Below are 25,046 nucleotides of genomic sequence, written 5' to 3'. Positions count from 1 at the left end.
GTTTCTTCAAATTAGATCCAGTCAGCCACACCAAAGCCAACAGAAGCATTCACTGTCCGGTCACCTACATAAACAAGTTTGTGCTTGTAATGAAAAACAATACAAATGAAAAGTGAGTGTTACTGTTCACATAGCTCTACGTCAAATTCACTGTTATATCCTGATTCAGGAAAGCAGCTTTATCAAGGGCTTAAACATGTGTTTGCAGTTAATTAAAAGGCCTTCTTTGAACAGAGGCAAATTAAGCATGTGCTTACATGCCTTTGTTTGTGACCTGTGAAGAAAGACTATAGCTGTAATTGGCATTAAGATAGGAAATGAAGAATGCCTTGCTCTATAAAGAGATTTCTTCTTCTACCTGGTCACCGTGTCTGTGAAATCTGGGCTCCTTGAAAGTTAGTGGCAGAACTCCAGACAAGTTGAGGGGGTCAGTATATCATCCACTATACTTCTTCTGAACCTTGCAAAGCAGATTAAAGAAAACACTTCTTTCCCTTCCAAAATCTTTTCTCTCTAATAAAGAAACAACTGTTTTTAAAATATACCTTTCTTAGGTCCAGTTTTGATCTCTCCTTTCTAGGTTAGTTATTCTCCTTTCTTACTATCAAGCCATTTATTTGATCCAATGGCATTTGACAGCCTGCAACTGCTTCATAACTTCTGGCACAATTAACTGCACAGCCGATCTATAAGTGTTTTCAATAAACGTGCATTTTTTTTCCGGTGGACTTAAGAGCATTTCCTGGCTGCTTTGGTTACCACTTTGTCTGCTTATGGTACAACTAGTATTTTCTTAACTTTCACAAGTAGGCAGGCAAAACAGTTGCTCTAATCAGCTGTGAAGTTAATACTAATAAGGTATTAGAGCTAATACCTTATTCAGCCAATGCTCAAGTGGATCCTACTAGAAAAATCACCACCATATTAATCATTAACGGAAAAAAGTCAGAAAAAATGTGGCGTTACTCACTTTTGCACACAGTGCGGCTCTCTGCTGGAACGATAGTAATAATGATTCAACAGGGATGGGAAAATTCTGTAAATATGGAATTGATGGAATGGAAAAATGTCTTTGCAGCTGATTGGTTGGTAACATTTTTAATTATTACTAAAATTAATTATCCTTCGTACAGCATTTTTAATAAATCATATTGTTAAGCTCTGCCTGTTATTATCTTCAGAAAGAGCATGAGATTGCTAGGTCTAATCTAAGCCAGTTCTCTTGAACCTGTGGCAATGAGTGTCGATGCATCAATGGGTATTTCCTGAGGACAGACACTGAGACAGACGTATGCTAATCGCTGTGGTGCCTGCTCCACCTACCTACAATATTAGGCCCTGTCAGAGAACATACAATATTTTCTAGTTACTTGTTGGTTACTTGTGGGCAGGGATTTCCACTGTCATTATAGGATGCTGGATTTCATCGGTGTAGTACTTCTAAAGGTCTCTTGCCGGAAGAAGGTCATTCAGGTTCTTCAAGGTAAGTCCCTAGCAGTCCCTAAAAGAACAGCTAATACTATAGGGAAATAATAAATGTGCATGTTCTGGCAGTTGAAAAGTCAGTTCAAAACTAGTTCAACAACTACAGCTTTGAATCGTTTGAGGCTGCAGAACACCTCCGTGTAATGCACCAAAGAAGAAATGCCCTATGGTGGCACATTTTGCCGTGAGAAGAGGGGCCATGCTGGTACACCTCCGTGTCTCCTGGGAGCTCAGTGACATTAAGGGCACACTGTACAAAGATCTGATTTCAGTCCCAGAGACTGAGCGAAGCAACATAAGAACTTAGTACGCGAGCAGTAATGGCTCAGAAGAGGAAGATCCCCAGGCAAATTGGAATGAAAGCCGTCATGCTGGCCGTGTGTATACAGAGTTTACAGGGTGGTTCCTGGAACAGCCACGAGCACAGGATACGGCACATCCTATCATTTCTGCTCTGTAACACAGGCCCGCCTGCAGGGTGGCAAACAGCCTGGTGGCACAGGAGTAGTAGGGCATGCTGGGGCACGGGTGCAACACACCTTCACAGGCTCCCACTCTGACCCAGCACCAACAGGTCTGATCTGGAGGGCAGCCTCAGGCTCACCCTCAGCAGGCAACTCAGGTGCACCTGGTGTTGGTGTTTCCAGCTGGCTCATCTATCCACACATCACTGCTGCTCTTGCTGCCACAACACACATCAGGCAAGGACTGCATCCATCTGTCTTGATGGCACAGTCTTTTTTATGTAAAGTCCTTCAGGTGGCTGAGCTCTAACATGCTCATCATTTACATATTAGATATTAATTGTATCAGCTTGAGAAGGATGAATTTCCCTTTATTGCACAAATGGATACATCTATGTAAAAATGGTGTAAAAACACCATTTATTTTGCTGCTTGAAGCGTTTTCATTAGATCCCGTTTAGGTCTGCAGGTGCTGTTAATAGCTATTCATCAACCATCAGCCAAGCTCATGACAAAGACTACCCACTCTAAACTGCAGATATTTAGAAAGAAGCCATTCCAGCAAATATGATATAATCAATGCCATCTACTAAAAGCAAGTTTGTACCCACTATACACATTTTCTGCAGATAACCATTTTGAGACCTGTTTGAAAAGCATCTTTCCCCAGAGCAGAAGTAGCATTTTTTCAGTCCTGATCATTTAACATGGCCTCTCCCCAGACCTGATGCTGTGATTTGGAACATGCTGCAATCCCTGCTGGACACCGCTCCTTTCCCCAGGCACCAAACGTGGCCATCATATAAGGAGAGACTGGAAGGTCTGTGCTATGTCTCATCACCTTTTTTCTTTTCAAGGATCAATTGTATTTAATGTTTGTCAAATCATATCCCAAGACAGTAAGCATAAACATGTTAACTATATGTTCTGTAACTAGGCAATTCATTGTCAGAACTGCCTGCCAGGGAGGCCATTTTGTGGTCAACTTAAGCTAGTCCAACTAAAAGCTGGTGCCAAAAAGGGCAGTCACATTTTCCCTTCAGAAATGACATTCCTGCCCCCAACCAGACCTCAGTTAGGGCATGTGATGCCATGAGGATGTTCAGCTCTTCCTGCCAGTGCAACCAAAACCAAATTCTTTTTCTTCAGCATTAGTTTTCAGCCAGTTCAGCAAGTTAATCCTATTTACCTAGGGCTGCAGAATTGCTAGAACTGACACATAGGGCAGGGAAAAGTGTGTGACCATATACTGGCAACAGCCAATAGTTGCTGATGCTGATCGTGAAACCACAGTCTGGACTGGACAGTAAAGGAGGGATTCATGCCTGGGAATTGGTAGCTGACACACAAACATCTTCAGATCATGAGTCGAGTCTCCCTTTAGAATCAGTAGAGATCTAATCAGCTTTGTCAGTGGAGCCTGCAATGTGGTTTATCTCCTCCTACAGTAGTATGTACTTGATTAGATGAATCCCATCCTTAGAGTGCCCATTTCTGTTGTTGGCTATAAAGAAAGCCTGGTGTGAATATCTCAGAGATTAGGTCAACGGCTAATGAGGTGACTCCTGCCCTCAAGTGTTAGTTCTGCCCATTATAAGAAAGGGTTTTTCTTATTTGTACATTAAAGCATGAATTAAATGAGTTCTTTAATGCCACTAACTCAATACTGTCAGAAGAAAGAGTAGAATCCTGCTAATGCTAATGCTTATACCAATATACTAGAAATGTGATGTTCAAAGCTGTGTCTCCAAGCTAAAATTCACAGGCATAGAGGAGGTGTTTTGATTTTATCAGTACTGGGAAGTCAACAGTTCTCTCAGAAGCAAACAGGAGTGGTGGCTGCTTTTGGGAAACAGGTCATTTATGTAGGCAATGGAGGAGCCTCACTTTAGGCATGAGTTTTTCAAAAAACCTTCATCTAAATTTCTTACAAGTTAATTCTACACAGTTCATCATGAATGGCTATTCGCCTAGCGAAATACCAGTAGTGAACGTTGCTTCTTGGAAGCTTTATTTGTGTTGACCTGCTTTATATCTAGACAGATGTTTCTGTCTTAATGTTTGGCAAAACAAAATTTCACATCAGCATGGGTGGATTCAATGATGTGTCACGGTAGCTGCGGAGCCAATGGAGGGAACTCATTTCTACCACTGCTAAGATGACAAAGCAAATATTAAATACAGCAGTTACCGTGAAGGACTTGTCCATCAAGTTTCCAAGTAATCTGTTTGTGAAATACAGGCTCTGTCTCCCTTATTGACTAACAACGTATATTATCTGGTTAGTTAACAGTGGGGATAAAGGTCTTTTTCTTGCTGTATGTCAAGCTCTTGTGCAAAAAGCTGCAGTTAAACTGTGTATAACCTTAGGGTTGTGAGCAGTGCCTACTAAAGTTCTAGGAATATGTTTATTCAGTTTTTTATTAGCCACATATAATAGACATACTTTGTGCCTTTGCTAATTAGATAAACCAGAGCCTATCTGTTTCTTGGACATTTCCCTATAGGAAGACATTCTCCTTGTAAAAAAGGGAGTATGTAAATAAGCAAAATATGTGCTTATTTGATAAGCAGCACACTAGCATTGTTAATGCACTGATGTGTGCATTTTATATCACTGTAGTGATATAAATCACTATAAGCACTATCAAAATACATATACATAGACACTAACTGTTAAAAATCAGCGAATCAGTAGATCTTTTACAAGCTGATCTTCAGAGCTTCTATGCTTGTTAATGATGATAGCCAACACCTTTATGTTTAATCCTAAATAGGAAAAATGTTTCCCACGTGATATTGCAGATTCCTGGAGACTTGATTGCGGCTGATAAGCACACAGAAAGGCAATTGATAGTGTTTGTGTGTTCATGTTTCCCCAGGAGTCATAACAGGCTGTGCTGACATAGTCCTCTGTGGGAGGCAACCATACAGTGGATTGCCCCCCAGGACACTCTGTGTGGGTGAACATGGAATCGGCCCCTCCTGAAATGTTCAGTATGGCGACATGCAGGCAACGCGTAGGCTGGGAAGTGTTCCGGGAGGGAGAGGAGGAGCTGCTTGATCTCTGTCATTATAATTCACCATGGTCATATGTGATGGTTTCCTGGCATTGACTCTGGCCTGACCTAGCAGTCAGAGCAGCTGGGGCAGTCTGGTGCTGCTACATGGCCCGGCACTTCTCACCAGGGCATGTAGCAGGACTGAGTCTTCTCTTTATTGAGATGGTTTGTCCTAGCCCCACATACCAGAATGTCCTCCTGACCTCCTTAGTTTTTCTCTCACCCTCTGTAACTGTGTCGCACAGCCTGTTTGTGCTGGTTGGGATGATAACACAGGTCCCTGCACATGGACATCCCTCTCTGGCAGCCAAAATCCAATATTTTGCACGTCACCTAATACAGCCACAGGTTAAAAAGTGAGTGTTGATGCCTTACCACATTCAGCCTATGAAAAGCCTCCTTGGGGTTGCCCAGAAGGCAGGGCCAGAGGCAGCAAAGGGGGCTGCAAGCAGTGCCGAGTCCTGGGCCCCAGCCAGGTGCTCAGCCTTCAGGGCTCCCTGCCCCGGGCAGAGTGCAACCAGTTACAGAGCTCGGAGCTCAGTGCTGTACCCTCGGACTGACATGCCCCAGCGTAACCCCAAACTTGGAGGCAACTCATTTTCATGTTTCTATATTATCTGCTCCACCCAGCAAGGGAACCCTGCATAGATCCATCCCTCTGGGCCGCCAGGATAGCATGTGAGCTCGGGGACCCTCTCGCCCACAGCAAGCTGACAGGAGCAGCAGCACTGCGACCAGCTCCTCGTACACGCTCCTGTACAGCTGTTTATCTGGCAGAGATGGAGCCTTCAGAGGGGAATAGTCACCTCTAGCTTTTCCTTTCAAGACTGCCTGCACAGCCTTTGGGTGTGCCTGAGTGCCATGATCTGAAAAGTCTGCATGCAGCCTGCTGAAGCCACCGAGGTGGCAAAGCAGCTAATAATTAAACCTGCTTTTTGGTTTTACTGCTGGAGAAATGCTTCCATAGCAAAGCACTAAGGAGAACACAATGCTCCTTTACATCAAAAGAATATCCAGATACCCAAGGTAAATACTGGCCTGCATTTAGCATGCTAATTTCTGTGCTGCTATCTACTTCTCCTGTTTCAGTGAGTTCTTCAGCCCTCTTAACAATTCTCAAGAGTTGTTGCTTTTAAAGGAAAAGTGGAAGTAGTTGCATTTCCAAGATGGTCTCAGTTTGGGAAATTTCAAATGACCACAACTATAGCATAAAATGTGCACAGGCATCTGTTTGGACACAGTCCTGGCAATTACAAATGTGGCCATCTGCCCTCTGAGTGACTGTTACAGGTATCACTTTAGTGCACATGTGCACATACACAGAACAGATGCAGTTCAGCAGGAAGGTTAAGAGCAAGGATCCTTGCTTTCCTAAATCCTGGGAAGACACTGTTGGCTGCTTGGTGCTGGAGACTAGTACAGTGGTCAAAGAAAGCGTGTAATATCCTGGGCTTTATTTGTTCCAGTGGAAAAAAAAAACAAAACAGTGTGACTGAAAAATACAAAGGAAATGGAGCAGACAGACAAGATGGAGCAAAGACAGCAAGAGGGGAAAGAAAATTAAAAGCAAATAATAGGCAGAGTTAGTTATTTTTACTAAATCCAAAGTTCTTTCTTCCTTCTGCCAGCCTCACTTGATTGTTGGACAGTGAAGGCGGTTTCTACAGGTTTCTCTTTTGGTAAAATGACTTATTAATAAGATGTATTATTTGTAATAGACATAACGGTATCACTTTATAAAAACATTATTCTTCAGGAATAAAACACTCAGTTTAAAGTCTGTCCTCAAGTGTTTTTGCTGCATGGGTGTTATACTCATGTGGCTTTTTTCCACCGAATCATCCCCAGGGAGAGTAGAAATGAAGGATGGTGGGGAAAGAGGCTTGGAAACAAATAAGCACTCTAAATCAAAAAGGCAGGACTTTGTATGCAACCCAGGCCACAATAGCATCAATGGCTCCCACAGGGCCAGGATTCCTCCTGCATTTACAATCGAAGGACAAAGACTAATAATCTTGCCTTAGCTTTGCATACTTCAGCAACTTTACTGAGTTGTTTGCAAACCTCTGAGTCTGACATATGGCAGATGTGTTCCAGAGCTGCTGAGCACCCACACTATCATCCTTCTGATGTCACCCAGGCCTGAAACATAAAAGACTTGTCAGCGAGGGACATGCTCAGCATTTATCTGGAGCTTTTAGTAAGACAGTTCTTACTGGGATATATTTTGCCAAAAAGGACAGGTTTCTTTGGGAATCCCCAGTCCTTCACAGATGCTCTAAGGGAGATGGAAGAAAAATTTACTCATAATCTCAAAGATGAGTTCTCAAGTTTTTGCTCAAAGGTTGATCATTAGGAGCTATAGCATTGATATGACTTTAAACCCTGACTCAGAGATTCTGACATCAAAAAGACTCCTGCCTAAACTGTGTAGTGTCTTCTTGAAATCTAGTCAGCAGTGATGGAAAGGTTTCAGGTCATGAGGAAGCCATCTCATTCCCCTGTATCTTAGCCATGCAGTCTGGCTGTCCCCTGGCTGCCAGCGTCTTCTGGCAAGAGCAGCCACAATCACTCAGGTATTGGGAATGTTTCAGAAGTAGATAAATAAAACATTAATGAGGATCAATAGAAGAGAAAATCCAGAAGTAATATGCCCCAAAGACATGACCCTAAAACAACAGCTGAAGAGATCAATGGACTTTTTATTATGCTATTTGGCCCAAATTTTGCAAAAGTTTCCCCATAACTCACAAAGGAAGAAGTGATTGTGAAATGAGTCCTAAATGAGAATTCTCATTTATAACATGTACCTTGCAAAAGCAATTACATGGAAATCCTTTGCTTCCAACAATGCTGAATTAGGGTTAATGTTTCTACCATCCCAGACAAATGACAATGAAATCCCAAGTAGCTGTAAATAAACTAATGTTGTTTAAACAGCCACTCTCACTCCCAGTGCCAAAGGAGGATTAGCTCAGACAAAATAAAAGAAGGGGAAAAGATACCAAATACTATAATTTGATACCTCCTCAGTAATCTATATAAAATTACCTAAAATTATCCTTCCTATTTTTTGAAGAAGTAACCACTTCCTAAAACAAATAAGAGTGACACTAATCTGAGCAATTTCATGAGAAAGCAGAGCACCGAGTGCATAAAGAGACAAGCTCACCCTGTTAATTCAGAGTCAAATTCCTCTCCTGTGAAGGGAGGAAGTCAAGCTACTGGGCTGTCAATCAGAAGGCTGATATGAAATTAATTAATAAAATTAGAAGGGTAGATGTTTCCATAGAGAGATTTCAAGTTACCTAGTTGTCTGCACTGGTGTGTTGTGAAGGACCCAGTAGTTGTACAAAGACAATACATTAGTGTGGGTTTGTTTCTACTAGTTACCTAAAACAAACCAAGAACCTCACTGCCAGGTAATGCAAATCCTGGGTTTCCTTAGAATAACTCCCAGGCTGAGAAATGTCTAGTATTCTTTTAATGCATTTATTCTTATTTATGATTTACCAAGGGCAGGAAGGGACCTCACTGGTAATCAGGGGTTTTAAATCTGTTGCATGCGGTTAGGGACATGCGGTGCTGAGATGGTACATGTCCTGTTTCTCAGCACTGCTGAGACTGAAACAAGACAGGATGATTTACAGCATAAGGAGTTCTCCTGGCATTAAAGAAGTGAGCAGCTACTATTCTTCCACGCTGAGTCACCAGGGAGAATGAGCCTGTAAATGGGGGAAGAGGCTAATTGTTTTGTGTTTGGTTACTAAAAAGAATAGTAGAAGACAATTCTGTGTTTGCGTATGCTGAAAGCTGTCCTTACCATTGCAAAGATTTGATTTTATTCAGTGCTTTTCTTGTTGATGCTTCTGATTTTCTGTAAGGGAACAATTGGTGATTTTACTGTAGGATCACTAAAAAAATATTCCTTCACAGCCTGCTACTGTGGGATACTGGATTAGGACTAAAGCTGACAGCATCTTTGGTAGTACATGTTTGTATGATAATAACAAAAATAAATCCATGCAAAACATACACAGTTTTTCTCTTTGTACCAATGCCAATTGGTTACATACAGTGTATCTTTACATGCCCACTACTAACTCTAAAGTTATGAAGAGTTAAATAGCATTATTCAGCTATCAGTACAGATCTGAAAGTACTTCACCATGGCATAGTAATTTCTGCAATCCACTTTATAAAGGTGATTTTTTTTTTTTTTTTTTTTGAGAAAGTTGGCTGTTTGCCCAAGATGAAGATGTGGAAAAACAGCTTGGTAAGGGGTGCAGGGACAGGACCTAGAGCAAGCCTTTAGAAACAACTCCTATTCCCGACAGGGAGTTTTGCATGCAACTGAGGCAATGCAGATATGGCAGGCCACAAGCAAACACTGCAAATCATTGCAATAATGCTGAGCTTCGAACTGACCTCTGTAGCAAGTGCTATTTCACTTCTGGAAGGTGGCTTTGAAGATGGAATCTAAACTGTAAAAAAATAGGATTAAAAAAGTAAGTGATCATTGGAACATCTGGTCAATTTGAGCCAGGCTCTAGGATTTTATGTAAGAAGTTACTGCAGAGCCAGATTTGAAAACAAAACTCATGGTTACTGCCTGGCACAAACCCAAGGCTGAGTTCCCTGGCTGGGCTTTGCCATTCAGTTGAGCTCATTCCCTGGAGCACAAGCAGAGGACCGTGCTTCCAAGGCCATGATTAACTCACTGCTTCTTGCCAACACTTAACTGTCTGGTTTGCACCCACAGCCATGCCAGCAGCAAGTGCAAATTAGCAGCAGTTTCAAAATGAGTCTGCCATGGATTCTTTTAGCCAGAAAGTGAGACAGCAAAATGAACACTGAAGGAGGTTAAAAACATGCACAAATTCCATTCTAAGCCTCTGAAACATGATTTCTAGGACTCTGCCCAGAGAAATTCCCTGAACTTAGGCAATGCAGGGTCTAGATTTCAGTCCCTTACTTAAGAACATTAACTAGGAAATATAGTTTTGTGCCCTTTCATCTTTTAATAATACATGAAGCTTCACTGAAGGCAGCTTTGCACAGAGGTGAGGTCCCTCTGTAGCCTCTAGTTTCATCTTGAGATCTCAAGCACTGGGACAGGAATTTGGCTTTGAAAAAGAGTGGAAAATTTAGAGCAGGGAATTTTACTCATTGTGTCTTACACAGAGATTTAGCAACGCGTTCTTGGTTGTTTACCTGTATTCATCACATTGCTGATCTGTGCCCATCCCATTACTAAAGTTGACTGAATTAAGATTGATGAAAAATGATCTTATGCCTGATGAGAGTGAGGCCCCAGCCTGCCTTAGAGGCAGCTGGATCCCTTTGAGTGCATCATACTGCAGCAGTTCTCTGATCACATTTATCCCTCTAGAAACTGGCACAATGGTGAGGTTTTCCTAGCCTTCAGTTCACCTGGGGAGAAATATTTACACAATGTGCCCTAAAGGTAAGTCCATAATAAATCTAATAAAAATATATTCTTTTTCCAATCAACTGAATACTTCCATGATTATATCATTTTCTTTAATGCTAGTGCTTCCTCCTGCTTTTAGTTGCAACCACAAAGTACTTCTAATCCAGTACAAGCTAATTACAAGGATCATTGCCATAGGAGGTATTTGCTTCACCTCCCAGGAAATCATTATCTGTCATGATCTGCCATTTGCCCTGATGGCTTTGTTTATGTTATCATCCAGGTCTCAGAAAGTCCATATTATCTTTCCCTAGTGGCATCTAAAGATTGATTAGTAGTAGTCAGGAAAGTCTTTACATGGCAGTTAGCACTCAAGTTGGTCAGTGACTTTAACACTTGGATTTGTCAGGAAGGAGTTTCAAAACTTCCTCAATGACCTAAATAGCCATCTAGCTTTGGGTCACTGGAGTGTTCCCTGATGGTCTAGGAAGAGCTGAGAGGTCAGGTAGATAATATTGCTTCTATTTGCAATTGGATGATATGAGCAGAAAGAAATGCATTCACTGTTCCCTAATACTACATACAACTCCAGAGAGGTCTGTGTGATACCAAAGCGTGCCAGAGGGCTATTGATGAAAATTCTTGTCAAGGAAAGTCTGATTTGGTAGAAGCCAAGATCGAGAGCTCTACCTAAAGTGGCTTGTCTTCATTTCTATTGAGGAAGATGGGTCATTTGTTCCTGCCGTGCCCTTGGCAATGCTCTTCCTCCCCACATAGCAAACAAGTGTAAGTATTTACAAATGTCTAGTATGTCTAATGCTAATGAAGTTGAAGTCCAGCCAAGGGTTCACTGAATTTGAAGGAAAGCTTGTCATTGGCTTTACTGGGCTTCTGTTGTGTTCTTGGGGCTTCGACTGACACAAACGTGCAAAAATTTGTATGTATACACTTGCTTCTGCTGACCTTGCAAGAGCACGACTTGTTAAAAGAGCTGATTAAAGAGTAAAAAAGTATTTCGCAGCTATCTTTGCAAATAGAAATTTTTTTCAGATTAGTATGAATGGGAAAAAAAAATACTAGCTCTAACCAAGTATTCAAGCACCTGCTAAGTACCTGCCCTATTCCTCATAAATCTGCATGTTGCATTAATTTTACCACAAAAAACCCTATTTGTGAAAATTGATAGTGGAAGCTGCATTATTGGTTATTACTCACTGTATTACTCACTCATGTCCAAGTCCAAGTTTCACTTGCCAAGGAAGTAGACATAATGCATTGAGACCGTAACATATTCACAGTAGAGAACAATGCAACTGGGCCCATAAATGACCTCTGGTTGAACCAGGTAGCCCAGAAACAAGCATCATCCATCAGTCAAAAATTAAACTAGATAAAAATGAAAATTAGCCAGAAGTTTTCATAAATTCGTTATGTTTTCTTACCCAGAAGGACTCTACATTGAAAAATAACTCTTATCTGGAGCTAGCTAATTCTGTGTGTCCCTGTAGCCTTTCTTCTGCCTTTATATCATAAAACTCTGACATGAATCCAGTTTTCAGAATACAAAGGATTTTTTTTCCAAAAAAGCTTCATACTTTCATGGCAGCTGAGCCTCAGAAGTGCACTTTGCCTTCAAAATAATATGTCAGATAAAGGCGCTGTTGCCTCTAGTATGGTAACTTCTCAGCATTGCTGATCTGGCTGAAAGCAAGATTAAATGGAAAAGCAGTATAACAATATGTGGCATTACGCTATCTGTCTGTGGGGCTTTTTAAAGTTGTAAAGATTAATACTTAACTTTCAGCTAACTTTTAAAGTAAATATATAAATAAAACTTACTTCTAATACCTGGTGTGGATTATACTGTACGTAGCCTTAATTAGGCCAAAGTCTTCCACGGTGCTGAAATGCCTATTAAGCAGGCTCCCAGGGCAGGCTTCGGCTCCTATGCCTGACACACCAGCTGTATAGCTACTAGGATTCTTCTGGCTTCACACAAATTACACAAGGGAAGAATAAGACAAAGACACAGGCCAAATGCTGTCACTGTACCATTACTGGGTTCAACTGTATTTTGGACCATGAATGCTAGAAGCATTGCTTACTGGGAAATGGACTTCGCCTTTATCAGCACAGCAAGAGGTACACACACAGGCACTAGGATGACGAGCAGTGTAAGTGAGAAGCAATCTCTTTTTCAGACGAAGAGCAACAGCAGGGAGCTTCTGCTCTGCACTGTTTCTCATACCTGCAGGAAACTGCAGGAGATTGAGTCTTCCAGTGAGCGCCTGTGAACCAGCTTGTGCCATTATTTGGACCAGATCACTTCCTCTTAGGTTACTCACTGACAGCAAAGGCAAAAATGTGAAATTCCCTATGATAAAGTATTATATAATTGTTACAGAGGGATTTATCTTTCCATCTGTTCAATGATATGGTATGGATTAAATGACCTATTGATATTTATGTTTAGAAAGCTTGATGGTCCTCTATATTTAAGCCTGATTTCCTTTAAGCATTTTATCTGCTCAGCTAGCCAGCACTTTCACACTGTTTAAACACTGTAGTCACATGGATGGCCTGGTCAACTGGCTGCAGAGGTGACAGCTGACCGGGCTAATCATTAAATAAATTACTTCGGTAACTCACCGCTATTTTCCAAGTAAATTCCATTCCCTAATACATGCACATCTCCCCAAGGTAGGAGACCAAAGCAGTTGCACCACTGCCACCAAAAATCTGCCAAGTGCAGACCTGTACAGTATCCCAGTGCTGTCTCTGAGCTCCCCCCTGTGACGAGCCTGTTACAGTGGGAACTGGAGGCCCAGGACAGGGTCTTGATCAAGGTCACACACAAAGGCTGAAAATCAGGGATCTGGTTCACATGTTTCAAAGATGATACAACTTCCCTTCCAGTCTGTTCTTGAACTAAATTATGTTCTATGCATATAAAACTTCCATAACTTCAGAGGTGACTTATATATACTACTTGTATGCCCACAACTATACATATTATTACCATTCCTGATATCCATATTAAACATTAATTTATCTCACAACAGTCAGTGTACACCATTATTATAATCCTGTAAGGCTTAAGCTGTATCATATACATATGTACAAATTTACCTTCACTTTTAAGAGGTAAGTATACCCATCAGCTTGATGGCAATGTCTTGCAAGTACTGTATAAGCAGTCACTATTCCCATAAATGTTCTATTTATTTTCCTGAATATATTTGAAAATTGCATCCTGAATGCAATTCCAATGCTACACACGTGCTCTGGGAAAAACAACTATGCCTTTGTAGGAAAACATGAATTTCAGGATTCCAAAGCAAAAATCCTGAGAGAGAACAAAGACCATCTTTAGGATGCCTGCCTCTGTGTTTGGCACATACTGATAGGAAGTTCTTATTTCAAAAACCTCGAGAAACACTGCATTTATCATATTAGAGCGATAATACTTCAAGAAGACATTGTGAGTAACACAGCTTAAATAGCTCAATGCTACAGCTGTAACTTAATTTGTTCTCATTTGTTACTGGCATTGTGATTGATAGTTTGCACTCTCCATAGCACTTCTTATTCATAATAATGTAATTGTTAACTAGGTCTTTGATTCAACTATTTTTATAAAACATGCATAAAAAAAGTAAAATGGCAAATCGGAGGTAATAAAAATTAATTGCACCGGCAAGTACTAAAGCATCTGTAGTCTAAGAAAATCAGCATCTTGCAGCAACAAACTTACAATTTTCTGAAACAAAACAGGTAAAAACATATTTAAATCAAATCTTAAATTTTGCATGAATGAATCAGTAGACTAAAGGAAATTCCCAACAATTACAGGGCAACAGTGCCATCGTGAGGTTGGTTTAGAATTAAAGGAAGAGGAAAGCTGCAGGTATTGCTCTGAAGGTATTTTACTTTTAAATGCAGAAATTATTTGTTCCATCTATATGTTCCAAGAAAAAAAAATACTCAAGCCATTTTCCTAGTTTGGTCTTGTTAAAAGCATTTGCAAACACCAGCCATTTCACAATACAGTCTTTTTTGAATCATTAATTACTAATTTATTTTTTGGTTGCTTGGTTTCCTCCTTTCACTAATTGGTACCTGCATTTTGCAGATGACAAAGTATACAACAAAATTCTTGCATCCTACATATTTTTTTTCAGATTAGACTAACACCACTGCATATTCTACCCTTTGATATTTTATGGGCTTTACAGTAAAGATCCACATGAAGGCCAGTAGAACTGCATTGCAGATTTTCTGGTTGATGCACAGAACAGAAAAATCTGAATGTACAAACATGGTGAGAAAGCAGGGATTCACCCTCCAAATACATGTGAGAATCTTCAACAATATGAAGGAATACAAAAGGAAAGCTGCACTAATTCGTATGGCACAGCTACTTTGGCTGTGCCTACCTCCCAGACATTTTGACCACACCTAGCGCTGAGCAATGACCACCAGCATAGTAGTAGTTTTACACTAGCAAACAAAATGGTTATGTTCTAATTTTTTTAAGGAAAGGTTGTGGTGAAAACAGTAACCACTGTGCAAGCAAATGTGATAAGCTCTGCTGGGTGGTTAAGAATCTGTTAGAGCAGAACTATCGTTTGGTGACACAAGTACTTGTCTATCAGCAAATACATCAAATTAAATCGATGTTTCAAATAAGATTCTGTTTTTTCAAGTGAAAGCCATCAAGGATACCTCCTTAGATAACATTAACAGCCCAATAAGAAAACAAATCTTTTGAAAATTAGCCGTTTTCTAAGAATGTGTGTTTTATGGTATTTCAACCCAGAGAGAAAAAAGCTTTATATAAAATATATGCCAGACATGATCATTCCAAAGACTTTTTTAAAATTCATGGATCTGAGTTAGTTCATGAAACTTACATCACCTTAAGCAAGCAACTTCTACTCTGGCAGAGAATTGTGAAGGGAAAAAGAGAGATACCTCATGAAGTTCAAGAAAATTAGGATTTTCTATTCAAAGTACAATTGCCCCTTCCCAAAACACTGGTGATAATACCCTGGATGGTGTCCCATCCAGGACAGCAGTCTCAGGGGATCAGTTTATAACACAGATTCAAGGCAAACCAAAGAAAGTGTTATTTCAAATGCTATGCCTTGAAGCAGGCCTTTCAGGAGCTGATAGACAAGCCATTCAGCTGCCCAGGCAGAAAGGAGTATAAACTTATCAATTATGCTAAGTTGACCCATCCCACTCATTAGTCAAAGACATTAAATTAAAAGTAGCCTGCTTTGCTAGATCACCTACTCAGGGAGAGATAGCATAAAATCTTTTTGCTCTTTTGGTAGTTAGAAAATATTTACAAGTGCAGACAAAAAGCTACTGTTCTTCCACATATACACAATATCAATACTTCTTTTATCAAGTACTGTACACTAAATACAGCATTGTTTTAACCTACAGACTGTGAATCTCTGTACATTTTTCATCTGAAAAGTTTTTCACACCAGATTTAAAAAAATCTGTTTTACAATATTTATTCTTTATATTTTCAGAAGAGTAACGTATGGTAAACAGGACCAAAATATTTTTTCTTTAATAATACACTTCAGCTTGTTTGATTTGCTCAAAACTACCTGTTTTCATAATATAATCTCTTATGCCTTTATCATGAACTACCTATCGTACACTAAGAGTTTGTATAACAGTTAAAATAAATTTTCAGTAGGTTCCAGCTTAAAAGAGGAAGGCACAAGTATCTTCCTATACATTTAATCAACTTTTAAAAGTTAAATATTTTACATCTGTTAGTTTCAGCGCATGCCCAAGATTTGTCTGCTCTTTAGTTGATAATTTTTTTCCAGTTCAGACAGTGCTTGAGCCCTTAAATTTGCAGCATATAGACGTTTTTTGAGATCAGAACATTTCCCTTTAGAAAGGGGATAGTTTTCAAAATTAACAGGAGGCACAGCATTCTCTCCACTTCCATCAAAGTGTACTTTCTTCTTGGCTGCAGAAAAGGGGAGCAGGAGTGCGTTATCTTAAGAAATAAAAAAATAAGTACTGAATTAGTGCATCTTTCAGCATTTATTGCTTAGCTTATGTCTTTTAACCCCGTTATCCATTTTGCTATCTACCTATGGCCTTAAGTGATCTAATTAAATGCATTTCGGTTCATAGCAACAATTCTTTTCCATTTTTTGAGGAAAAATTGAAAACAAGGCTTTTAAATGATTGTGGTAAAAGGATATATGCCATTGTAGTTTCTAGCGTGCATCTCCCAACACCTAAGGAAATATTAGCTGACATACAGAGAAGAGACATGGAGTTTCTTCTGAAGGACACAAATTAAACAGTAACATAATCCAGTTCCAAAGGGAAATGGAGAATTAGGCTACCAGCTACCAAAAACCTTGTCTTCATAGCAGGGGCAGACCCAACCTGTCCAGTGGTCTTTTTACATTATCCACTTCGTTCCAACTTCATTCTTGTATAAAGTCAATGGGGTACAAACTAGGCTCTGACTTGATGAATTATTTCAGGTGCATTAAAAATTAACAAGTTACTTTCACTGCATCCTCCAGAACAGGAATTTTCATAGTATAGCTATGTTTTAGCTGTATAGAACTGCCACAATCAAAAGGCAGTTAGCTTGTTTTGTTTTTAATGACTCAGGGTAGAAAAACTACCATCAAAAGCTATTAAAGCATCTGAGTTGGCTCTCATGAGAGCCAACTTCACAAAGCTCAACTTAAGGTGTGATTTTTACATTTGTTTTCAAACAAAGGTCTAACTATCCTAATCTTAACTCTGCTGAAGCCTTAATTTTCAATTCATTAGGCTAGAGCAAGGATGCAATAAGCACAAAAGTGTGAGGACCAAACTGAAGAGGCTAGTGACTGTTTCAGCATTGTGTAGTTTCGTATCAGTAAGCTACACCTGTTTTAACATTAAATCCTTCCCTAAGAATCAGAAAAATCCCTGCAAAAAGAGTAGTGTCTAGGACACCATCTTAGAAATAAGGAGTTTTGGTATTCCATTTTACTGTGAAGTGAACCACACAACTGACTTTGAGGAGAAATTAGGGTTCTAAGACATGTGTGAGATGCAATCCAGCTGTGAAAAATACAGTAATATTTGAGCAACTGAAGATAACAGAAGCAAGTTAACTTGGTAACATATTTGAAAAACACTTAGTCCGTTCATATCAGAATAGGGAAAATTTTAGAAACAGTATTACAAGAGTACCATGGAATGAATTGGAAGAGTAGCTAGCAAACACTGCAACAAATGTTTAATCAAGTGATCTACAGATATTGCAATATTTGGTCAGTCTTGTAATAACTACATTCACTTTTCTGCATTGTCTGTCTTGAGGTATTAAATACTCAAAGTGGTTTTGCCCATCTTCAAAAACTGATACCCGTTAATGTCAAAATATTACATAAAGGGGTGGGAGAAGCAAAAGAGAACAGAAGCAAATGCTGAAGCCTATTTACCTTCAGCCATCCAGTGTTAGAGGCAACATCAGAAAGTCCAAGGCAAGTTTATTTGCAATTTTATATTCTTTAATGTATCAAAGTCAGACAATATGTTGAGATCGGTGGAATTCTCAAAGCTGACAGCTCAAATACCACTAACTTCTGGTGGCATTTTATTTATGTTCTTTCCTGCCGAGACAGGCAATTCTTGGAAAAAACACAACTCCAGTTTTATTTGCGTTAGAGGCAGTGACATGCTTATCTCACTTTATCTGACCAAAACTAAATGAAGTGAGCATTGCTGCATGTTAAAGGGTGTTCACTTTTTTTTCCTAGAGTATTACTTAGGACCCAGCCATTTAATATTCTACCAATATTTCAAAATACATTTAGATACTTGAATAATTTTTTAATAGTAAAAGATGGCTGCAATGAACAGATGATACTACCTCTTTATGCTAGACCAAAGTGAGTGTCAAATACTTATGGGGTAATAACTACTGTAAAACAAATTGGACTACAAGTAGTCAGGAAGCATTATAGCACATTCTCAAAACTGGTTTGGGTTTTTTTCTAGTGAGTTAAACTGGAGTATAATAGCAGTTTGTATTCTTCAGAGCTTATATGATGCACCAATCACAGCTGGGTCACTTGCAACAAATATTATTTCCTACTTTGAAGTTTTGGGAAGTTGAACTAAAGCTGAACTGATTAGAGGCACGTGCAATTTTATTAAAATTAACTAAATCAAAGGTCTATAAAAAGACATCGATAGGTAAAATAAGTGCAGCTCTGAAGTTTGGGTTACAATTCAGCACTTCCATTAGCTTACCACAATAACCTAATTTTCAAAACAGCGCAGGGCTGAAGTGCTGACAGTGGTAACTCATACTTACAGTTGTGCATCATTCGTTAAGTCTTTTGGCAAAGTAGCAAATCAAGAGTCTCTTCCCAACCACACAGAGATAATTGGGGTTTGTATCGCTACAATGGGACTAGGTACAGCATGTTGAGCATCAGGGGCATTCTTCTGGTCATACCAGCCCACATTTATCAGTGCAAGTGGCTGCTTGCATATTTTCATACCTGGACCATCTGCACAAGCTAATGTCCTCTGTTTGTAGAGACTGTAGTTCCTCATCAAGTTTTCAGCTCTGTTTTGAAAAGAGAAGTTTAAGCTTTTTGTTGTAATTGTAGGGTTTCTAATATAGGCAATTATAGGTTAGTAAGATACCTAGCAAGTTTGTCCTCTGCCAGTCTCTCTCGAACACAGAGTTCCCGTTCTCTCTCTGGAAGTAGAAATATGGCAGTATGCAGTGTTAAAATGTAAATGTTAAGAGTGATTGTGCACGATGGATTTTCTTGAAGACAGAGACAGCAGTAATAGTCTGTCAGATGCACCCATATTTCTGCTTCTATGGCTCTAAACAAAGATAACTGCTGTGTAGATATACCTTCATCAATGCAGTGATACAGCACTGAACAAGTACTCTGAGATGCCAGGTATGCTTTTTTTCCCTCCCCAAACTCTGCTGCATCTGCAACAGTGAAGCTATAGGAGCTTTCCTCTTCTGTGCATTAACTCATGGCACACAACAGCAGATCTAAATATTTGGATACCTGATACTATAATTCAGCTATGACTAAACACCCTGTTTCCAGCAGCATCAGTTATTCAGGCTAAGAAAACAACATACATCATTAAAATCTGTATTACAAAGCCTACTGCATATGCAAAGAGGTATTTTATGTGGGCAGGAAATCCCAGCACCCAAGGACCAGCCATCTATACAGTTTCACAGGAAAGCTACCTGTGGGGTGCAACTTTTATAAAAGCAGTTGAGCGTTTACTCAGGTATATTTTGCTCCAACATCAGGCTCACCCTAGGTAGCGTAGCCAATGTTAATGCAGAGTAGGTGAAAAGCAACCTATACTGCACAGTGCAGAACCTATTTTTCTGTATACTTTCCTAATTGCCACTCATGTTTAATAGTCTTCCCAAAACAGAATGCTATATCCGAATTGCCGATTATATCTTAGTAACTTAAAACAAGAACTAGGATAGATGAATAAGCCCAAGTATTATTGTTTTAGTCTTTAGATGGAATTCTAGTAAGTGAACGCATGAGTACAACATTAAAATGAATGTTTTGAAATTGCATTAAAATGAGGGGTTTGAAAACTGTCTACCTTTCCTTCCTCCACACTTACTCTTCTGAATCAGAATCCCATTGCCACCCCCTTCCCACATCAGAATATCATACGCTCCAAACGTTGCTCTCTCTCTTTAATGGCTTGTTCTCTCTCCTGTAATTGTTGTTCCTTCCGTTTCAGCTCACTCACTGCAGCATCCGAATGCTGCAGCCTTTCTGGCTCCCATGATCTCCAGCCCTTTTTATCAGAATTTTGTCTTTGTTCTTCTGTCACCAAGTCTGCTATTAAGGGGTGCTGCAGAATATCTTCAACAGAAGGTCGGCAATAATCCTAAAGGAAAGACATTACCAACAAGTTCTATCTGTAACCAAGAAACATTAAGGCCAGGGATTCCGAAGCACGACCCACCACAGGTGGTAACCAGCTGAAGTGCTATACAGTGAACAAGAAGTTGGAGAAACTTGGAGTTAGGAAAGGGTAGTGCAACCAGATGACAAAAGGAGAAGGCTGTTACCAGCCTTCAGCTCCAGAAGCTGCAAGTCTGGCCCTCCCTGCCCAGACAACCACTCCTTCCAGAGTCAGAATGGAGTGGTGGGCCTACAGAAGCAATTGTCAGCAGGTTCTGGAGCTAACACTCTGCATCTCTACCTGTCACTTGATGCCTAAAGGATCCACACCTGTTGGAGACTTGGGTTCTTGTTACAGCTTTGTTGTCCCATGCAGTATTCTTCTCAACATCCCCATGCCAGCCATGGTGGGGCGAGCTATACGTTAGCCATATAAATCAAAATCCGAAATGAAGACAAAACAACTCCTTCCAACTTCCAAACACACTGGAACCATTTTAACCCTGAAGTTGTAAGACCCTGTTGAGCACATTGTTAGGAAAGCCTGTATAAGCCAATATTGAGGCAGCCTTTTTGCATCCTGTGAACCTGGCATAACATTTGAGCTGCTGCCTTTGCTTAATGGCCTCAAAGCACAATTCCTCCTTCCTTCCCCTACAAGTGATACTGCCAGTGACAAGGTGATAGCAACCACTACTTCAGTTTGTTTCATAATTCAGAAGAAAAACTAGTATTTCAGTACTAGTTCAAATTATAGGTGGAAAAATAAGTAATTGATTCTTACCTTTACATTCAGCATCTCTTTGAGAAGTTCATTCAGCTGCTCTGAGTAACGATATGGTATCCGTCTGAACTTCCCTTCCCTTATCTTTTCTGCCAACTCCTTTTGATTGTAAGCTCTAAATGGTGGCCTGAAGAACAACATTTTTCTTGGATTCTTTCACTAGTTTTACAGGACTTGTTTTCATTAAATATGTATCAGACTAAGAAAAAAGCTGCAATCAAAGATTTGACTACCTAATGTCAAGGCCAATACAGAAATAAAAATCTAGGACTAGTCTCTGAAACCTTTAAGCTTTCATCTATACAAAATTTAATCATACATGCATTAAAAGCTATGCTTCCACATTCATTACCACGCTACTATACTTACGAGAGAGCACATAATTCATACAGGAGACATCCTAAGGACCAGATGTCAGATTTTTCATTGTATGACATGTGGTTCATTTGTTCCTAAAGAAAGAGAGCAATCTTAGGTTTATTAATTAAGACATTGTTCTACTATTGCATGGTAATCAGCTACTGTTCAAACTCAAATTAAACCATTACTTGGGTTAATTTTAAGATTCTATCTTAATTAATCTCCACAGCTACTCTTACTATCAGGATTTTAACAAGTTATGGCAGTACTACACTACAGAAGACTGAAATGCTGCACCAATCTTCAGTTGATAGAACTCCGTATTTCAGTCATTAATCTCTCCTGCACAAAATGCGCCATATCAGGGAAATAACTAATTCCTGTTCATTTCCACTACAAATTAAAATCCTACCATCAAGAGGTAATTTAATAAGCTCTTTACCTTAACATAAAAGTGCTCTAGCTTCCCTGTTCCTTTTCAGGAACAATATACTCCAGCATATCTCTAATATTCCAAGCACACATCAAAACTTCTACAATGAAGAGCAACTTTAATTAGAAGGCACTGATGGTGTGGAGAAGAAAGGAGATGAAAACAACGGCAAAATAACCTTGTCTCCAGAAGATATACACTCTATGAAAGAAGTCACCTGCATTTAAGACTAGTAACTATTCATTAAAACCTCCCAAACGTTCATGGACTCTGAAACCAACACTGTAGAAAACAGATCTTATGGGGACAAAAGGGAAGATAAGGCACAGAAGGGAGGTCTTACTGGAGACATATAATATGGAGTCCCAACAAATGTTTTGGCAAAGCTGGTGTCATGGTGCAATATTCTAGCCAGTCCAAAATCTCCAAGTTTCACATTCTGCTTGCCATCTAGAAAGACATTTGCTGGTTTTAGGTCACGATGCACAGTGACTCCACCATCACTCCGTCTGTGACATTCTTTCAAGGCCAATGTCAATTGAGTCAATACTCGGAGAACAAAGCTTTCTTCCAAGTAATGCCTGAAAGATGAACACATTGTTTAACAAAGGTATTCTCTGAGCATACATCAGTTTAAGTAGTTGCTGCCAGTCTTGTTTCTGTAACTTTTTTAATACTACTATTATAAAAAAAAAAAAAAATCACTGAACCAAACCCAGCACCTTTATAGAAAACTAACAGCAACAAGCATCTACATATGCTATTTTAAAAATGAAAATTTCAAAAAATCACTCCAGATATGTTGGAAGACATTTACTTTTGTTGCAGAATCCCTGTAGTATTTCCTTCCTTCCCCAGAGTCTAACACATGTAGTATTTTCATTACTTCCAATACAAACATCAATTTGATGCTTTTATGATGATCACTTATGATAACAGTATATTGTCAGTTGTTTATAATGAGCAACATACAACCACAGAGCCAAGACAGGACTGATTTTTAATATAACCTTCCTTAAATGAAAACACTGATGTCTGGGGGCAGCTGCAGTACCATTTTAGACTATTCTCACAAAGTAACACATGTGGTGTCATGTACTTGTTTAACCTAAGAATGTGAAAACTCATATTATACTTAAGAGGTAGGCTGCTAAGTCTAAGATTAGACCAAGGTGAAGTCTTACCAACTTGGCTGTCTCCACAAGCTTTATATATACAGGCACATAAAGTAGCTTTTTATATTGTGTTCAAAATTGCTTTTCCCTTTCATGTATTTTGCGGTTCTAACAAAAAACAGAGTACAAGTGGTATTCCTGATGGGCAAGCCAGAAGAACCCAGAGAACAAGCTCTCTGCACAAACTATGACTTACTGGTTTATGTTTTCAACACCATGCATAGCATTGCACCCAGAAACCCTTCAACAGCTTCTGCCTCATAAGAGAGCTCAGGTTTTTTTACTATTTTGACATAAACATCCAATCAGTTGGTCCATCCATTAGCACAATTGCCATCAGTGTTGCAATTTTGTACAAAACCTTTCACATTTCAGAAGAGCTGTTGGGTCCAAAGGATTCAACCTGAAGTTGCTCAGAAGTTATTAAGAAGAGACACATTTCACTTTACTTTTGGTTTCCCAAGAGACTTCATGCTACATACTCCAAAATTGCCACAAGCGGATTTCACATGCCTTTCTTTTGTGCACTTTGCGATTAAGCTAGCCAGGTCACCACCATCGCAGTACTCCATCACGATGTACAGGGTCGTGCTGCTTCTGTCGATGATCCGATCGTAATACCGGACGATGTTCGGATGTCTCAGCTCGCGGAGCAAATTCACTTCCGAGACAAGCATTTGTTTCTCCGCCTCTGACATTGACCCATAGTCAAGCTCCTTCCATACCAAGATCTAGGGAGGAAGAACAAGCCTGAGGGAGTGACTTATTCAGCAGCCACAGCTCTGCAGAGGGGCCGAGGGGCTTTCAAAGTGTCGCTTATCCCGGAGAGCCGCCAGCGCCCAGCTGAAACCGACAGCAACGGCACCCTACGGCGCTTAGGCCCCCGCCGCGGCTGCTGCCTCACCTTGCCGTCAGCCTTGCGGCGCACCTTGCGGCACTTGCCGTAGGAACCGGCGCCGATGGTGAGCAGCACCTCGTAGTCGTCGGGACGGCCGGGCATGACGACGGGGCCGCCACAACCTCTAAGGGGAGCGGGCGCCGCACCAGCGACGTTTAAACACGCCGCCCCTCCCTCCCATTGGCCGGCTTCTCAGCCCCGCCCACGCGACCCGCCCTCCCATTGGCTACGCCGCCGGAAGCTGCACCGGCCAGGTTACGGCCGTTACAGCCGCCGTGCGGCCGCAGCAGTGGGGAGTTATCGCGAGAGCTGGGGCGGTCCCGCCTCCTGCCGCCCCTCCTTGTCGCTGCCCGGGGGCTGCGGGGGACTCTGCGGGGCCGCCTCTCCGGCGGGTACGGTACGGCACGGCGGGGGTCACCCCGGAGAAGGGTGGGCAGCCCCTTCGCCAGGCGATTCCCCAGAGCGAGGCGGGCAGCGGGTGTCCGTCGTTCCCCGCGGACCGGGTGAGGCACTAGGCCGCCTCTCGGGGTTCCGCCAGCTCGAGGGCCTTTGGTTCCCTGTCGCTGAGGTATTCTGAGGAGAACAAGCTCTGAAATTACCAGCAGGAGGGCTGTCGGGGTTCCCCTCTTAGCAACGGCGGAGTTGGCCACAGCCCCGAGCCTCCCAGCCTAGACCCGCTTTTGCGTGAGGGCTGTCCCTGTCGCTCCCCTCGCCGCCCCCCGTCCGCGCCGTTCCAAAAGGGGGCGGCCGCCACCTGCCGGGCCGGCATAAACCGGCATGCGAGTACAGGTAGGGGAGTAACGTACTCGTAACTCCTCAGGAAGAGATTTTTCCAGTAAAAATAACAATAAATTATCCCTTTTCCTGAAAAACTTAAGTCTATTGAACAGATACCGATAGAGAATTGGAAGATCTTAAGAGAGTTTTTTAATACTGAGAAGTATTTAAGCAAACAAACAAAAAAAATCAAGCTATTT

The 25,046-nt window shown here is 40.7% G+C and overlaps 1 protein-coding gene across 1 annotated transcript; it reads right to left on the bottom strand.

Annotated features, from left to right (window-relative positions):
- Positions 1–15,303: 15,303 nt before the first annotated feature.
- On the bottom strand, positions 15,304–24,171 carry NEK2 (NIMA related kinase 2). The gene is made up of 9 exons (XM_074820637.1): positions 24,076–24,171; positions 23,685–23,902; positions 22,340–22,577; positions 21,573–21,655; positions 21,204–21,330; positions 20,183–20,402; positions 19,152–19,206; positions 19,004–19,071; positions 15,304–16,476 (listed from the first exon to the last, which is right to left on the bottom strand). The coding sequence occupies exons 1-9, from the start codon at positions 24,169–24,171 to the stop codon at positions 16,250–16,252; spliced, it is 1,332 nt and encodes a 443-aa protein (XP_074676738.1). The 3' UTR covers positions 15,304–16,249.
- Positions 24,172–25,046: the final 875 nt, after the last annotated feature.

Source organism: Strix aluco, chromosome 3 (assembly GCF_031877795.1).
Source record: "Strix aluco isolate bStrAlu1 chromosome 3, bStrAlu1.hap1, whole genome shotgun sequence".
NCBI classification, from domain to species: Eukaryota; Metazoa; Chordata; class Aves; order Strigiformes; family Strigidae; genus Strix; species Strix aluco.
This window is presented reverse-complemented; position numbering and strand designations above follow the sequence as displayed.

Coding starts and splice junctions, on each gene's coding strand:
- NEK2 (XM_074820637.1), bottom strand. CDS start 24,171: ATGCCCGGCCGTCCCGACGACTACGAGGTGCTGCTCACCATCGGCGCC. Junction 22,578..23,684: donor GCAAAGTGCACAAAAGAAAG/GCATGTGAAATC, acceptor TTCATCTTTCAG/GCATTACTTGGAAGAAAGCT. Junction 21,656..22,339: donor CTCCATATTATATGTCTCCA/GTAAGACCTCCC, acceptor CTCTTTCTTTAG/GAACAAATGAACCACATGTC.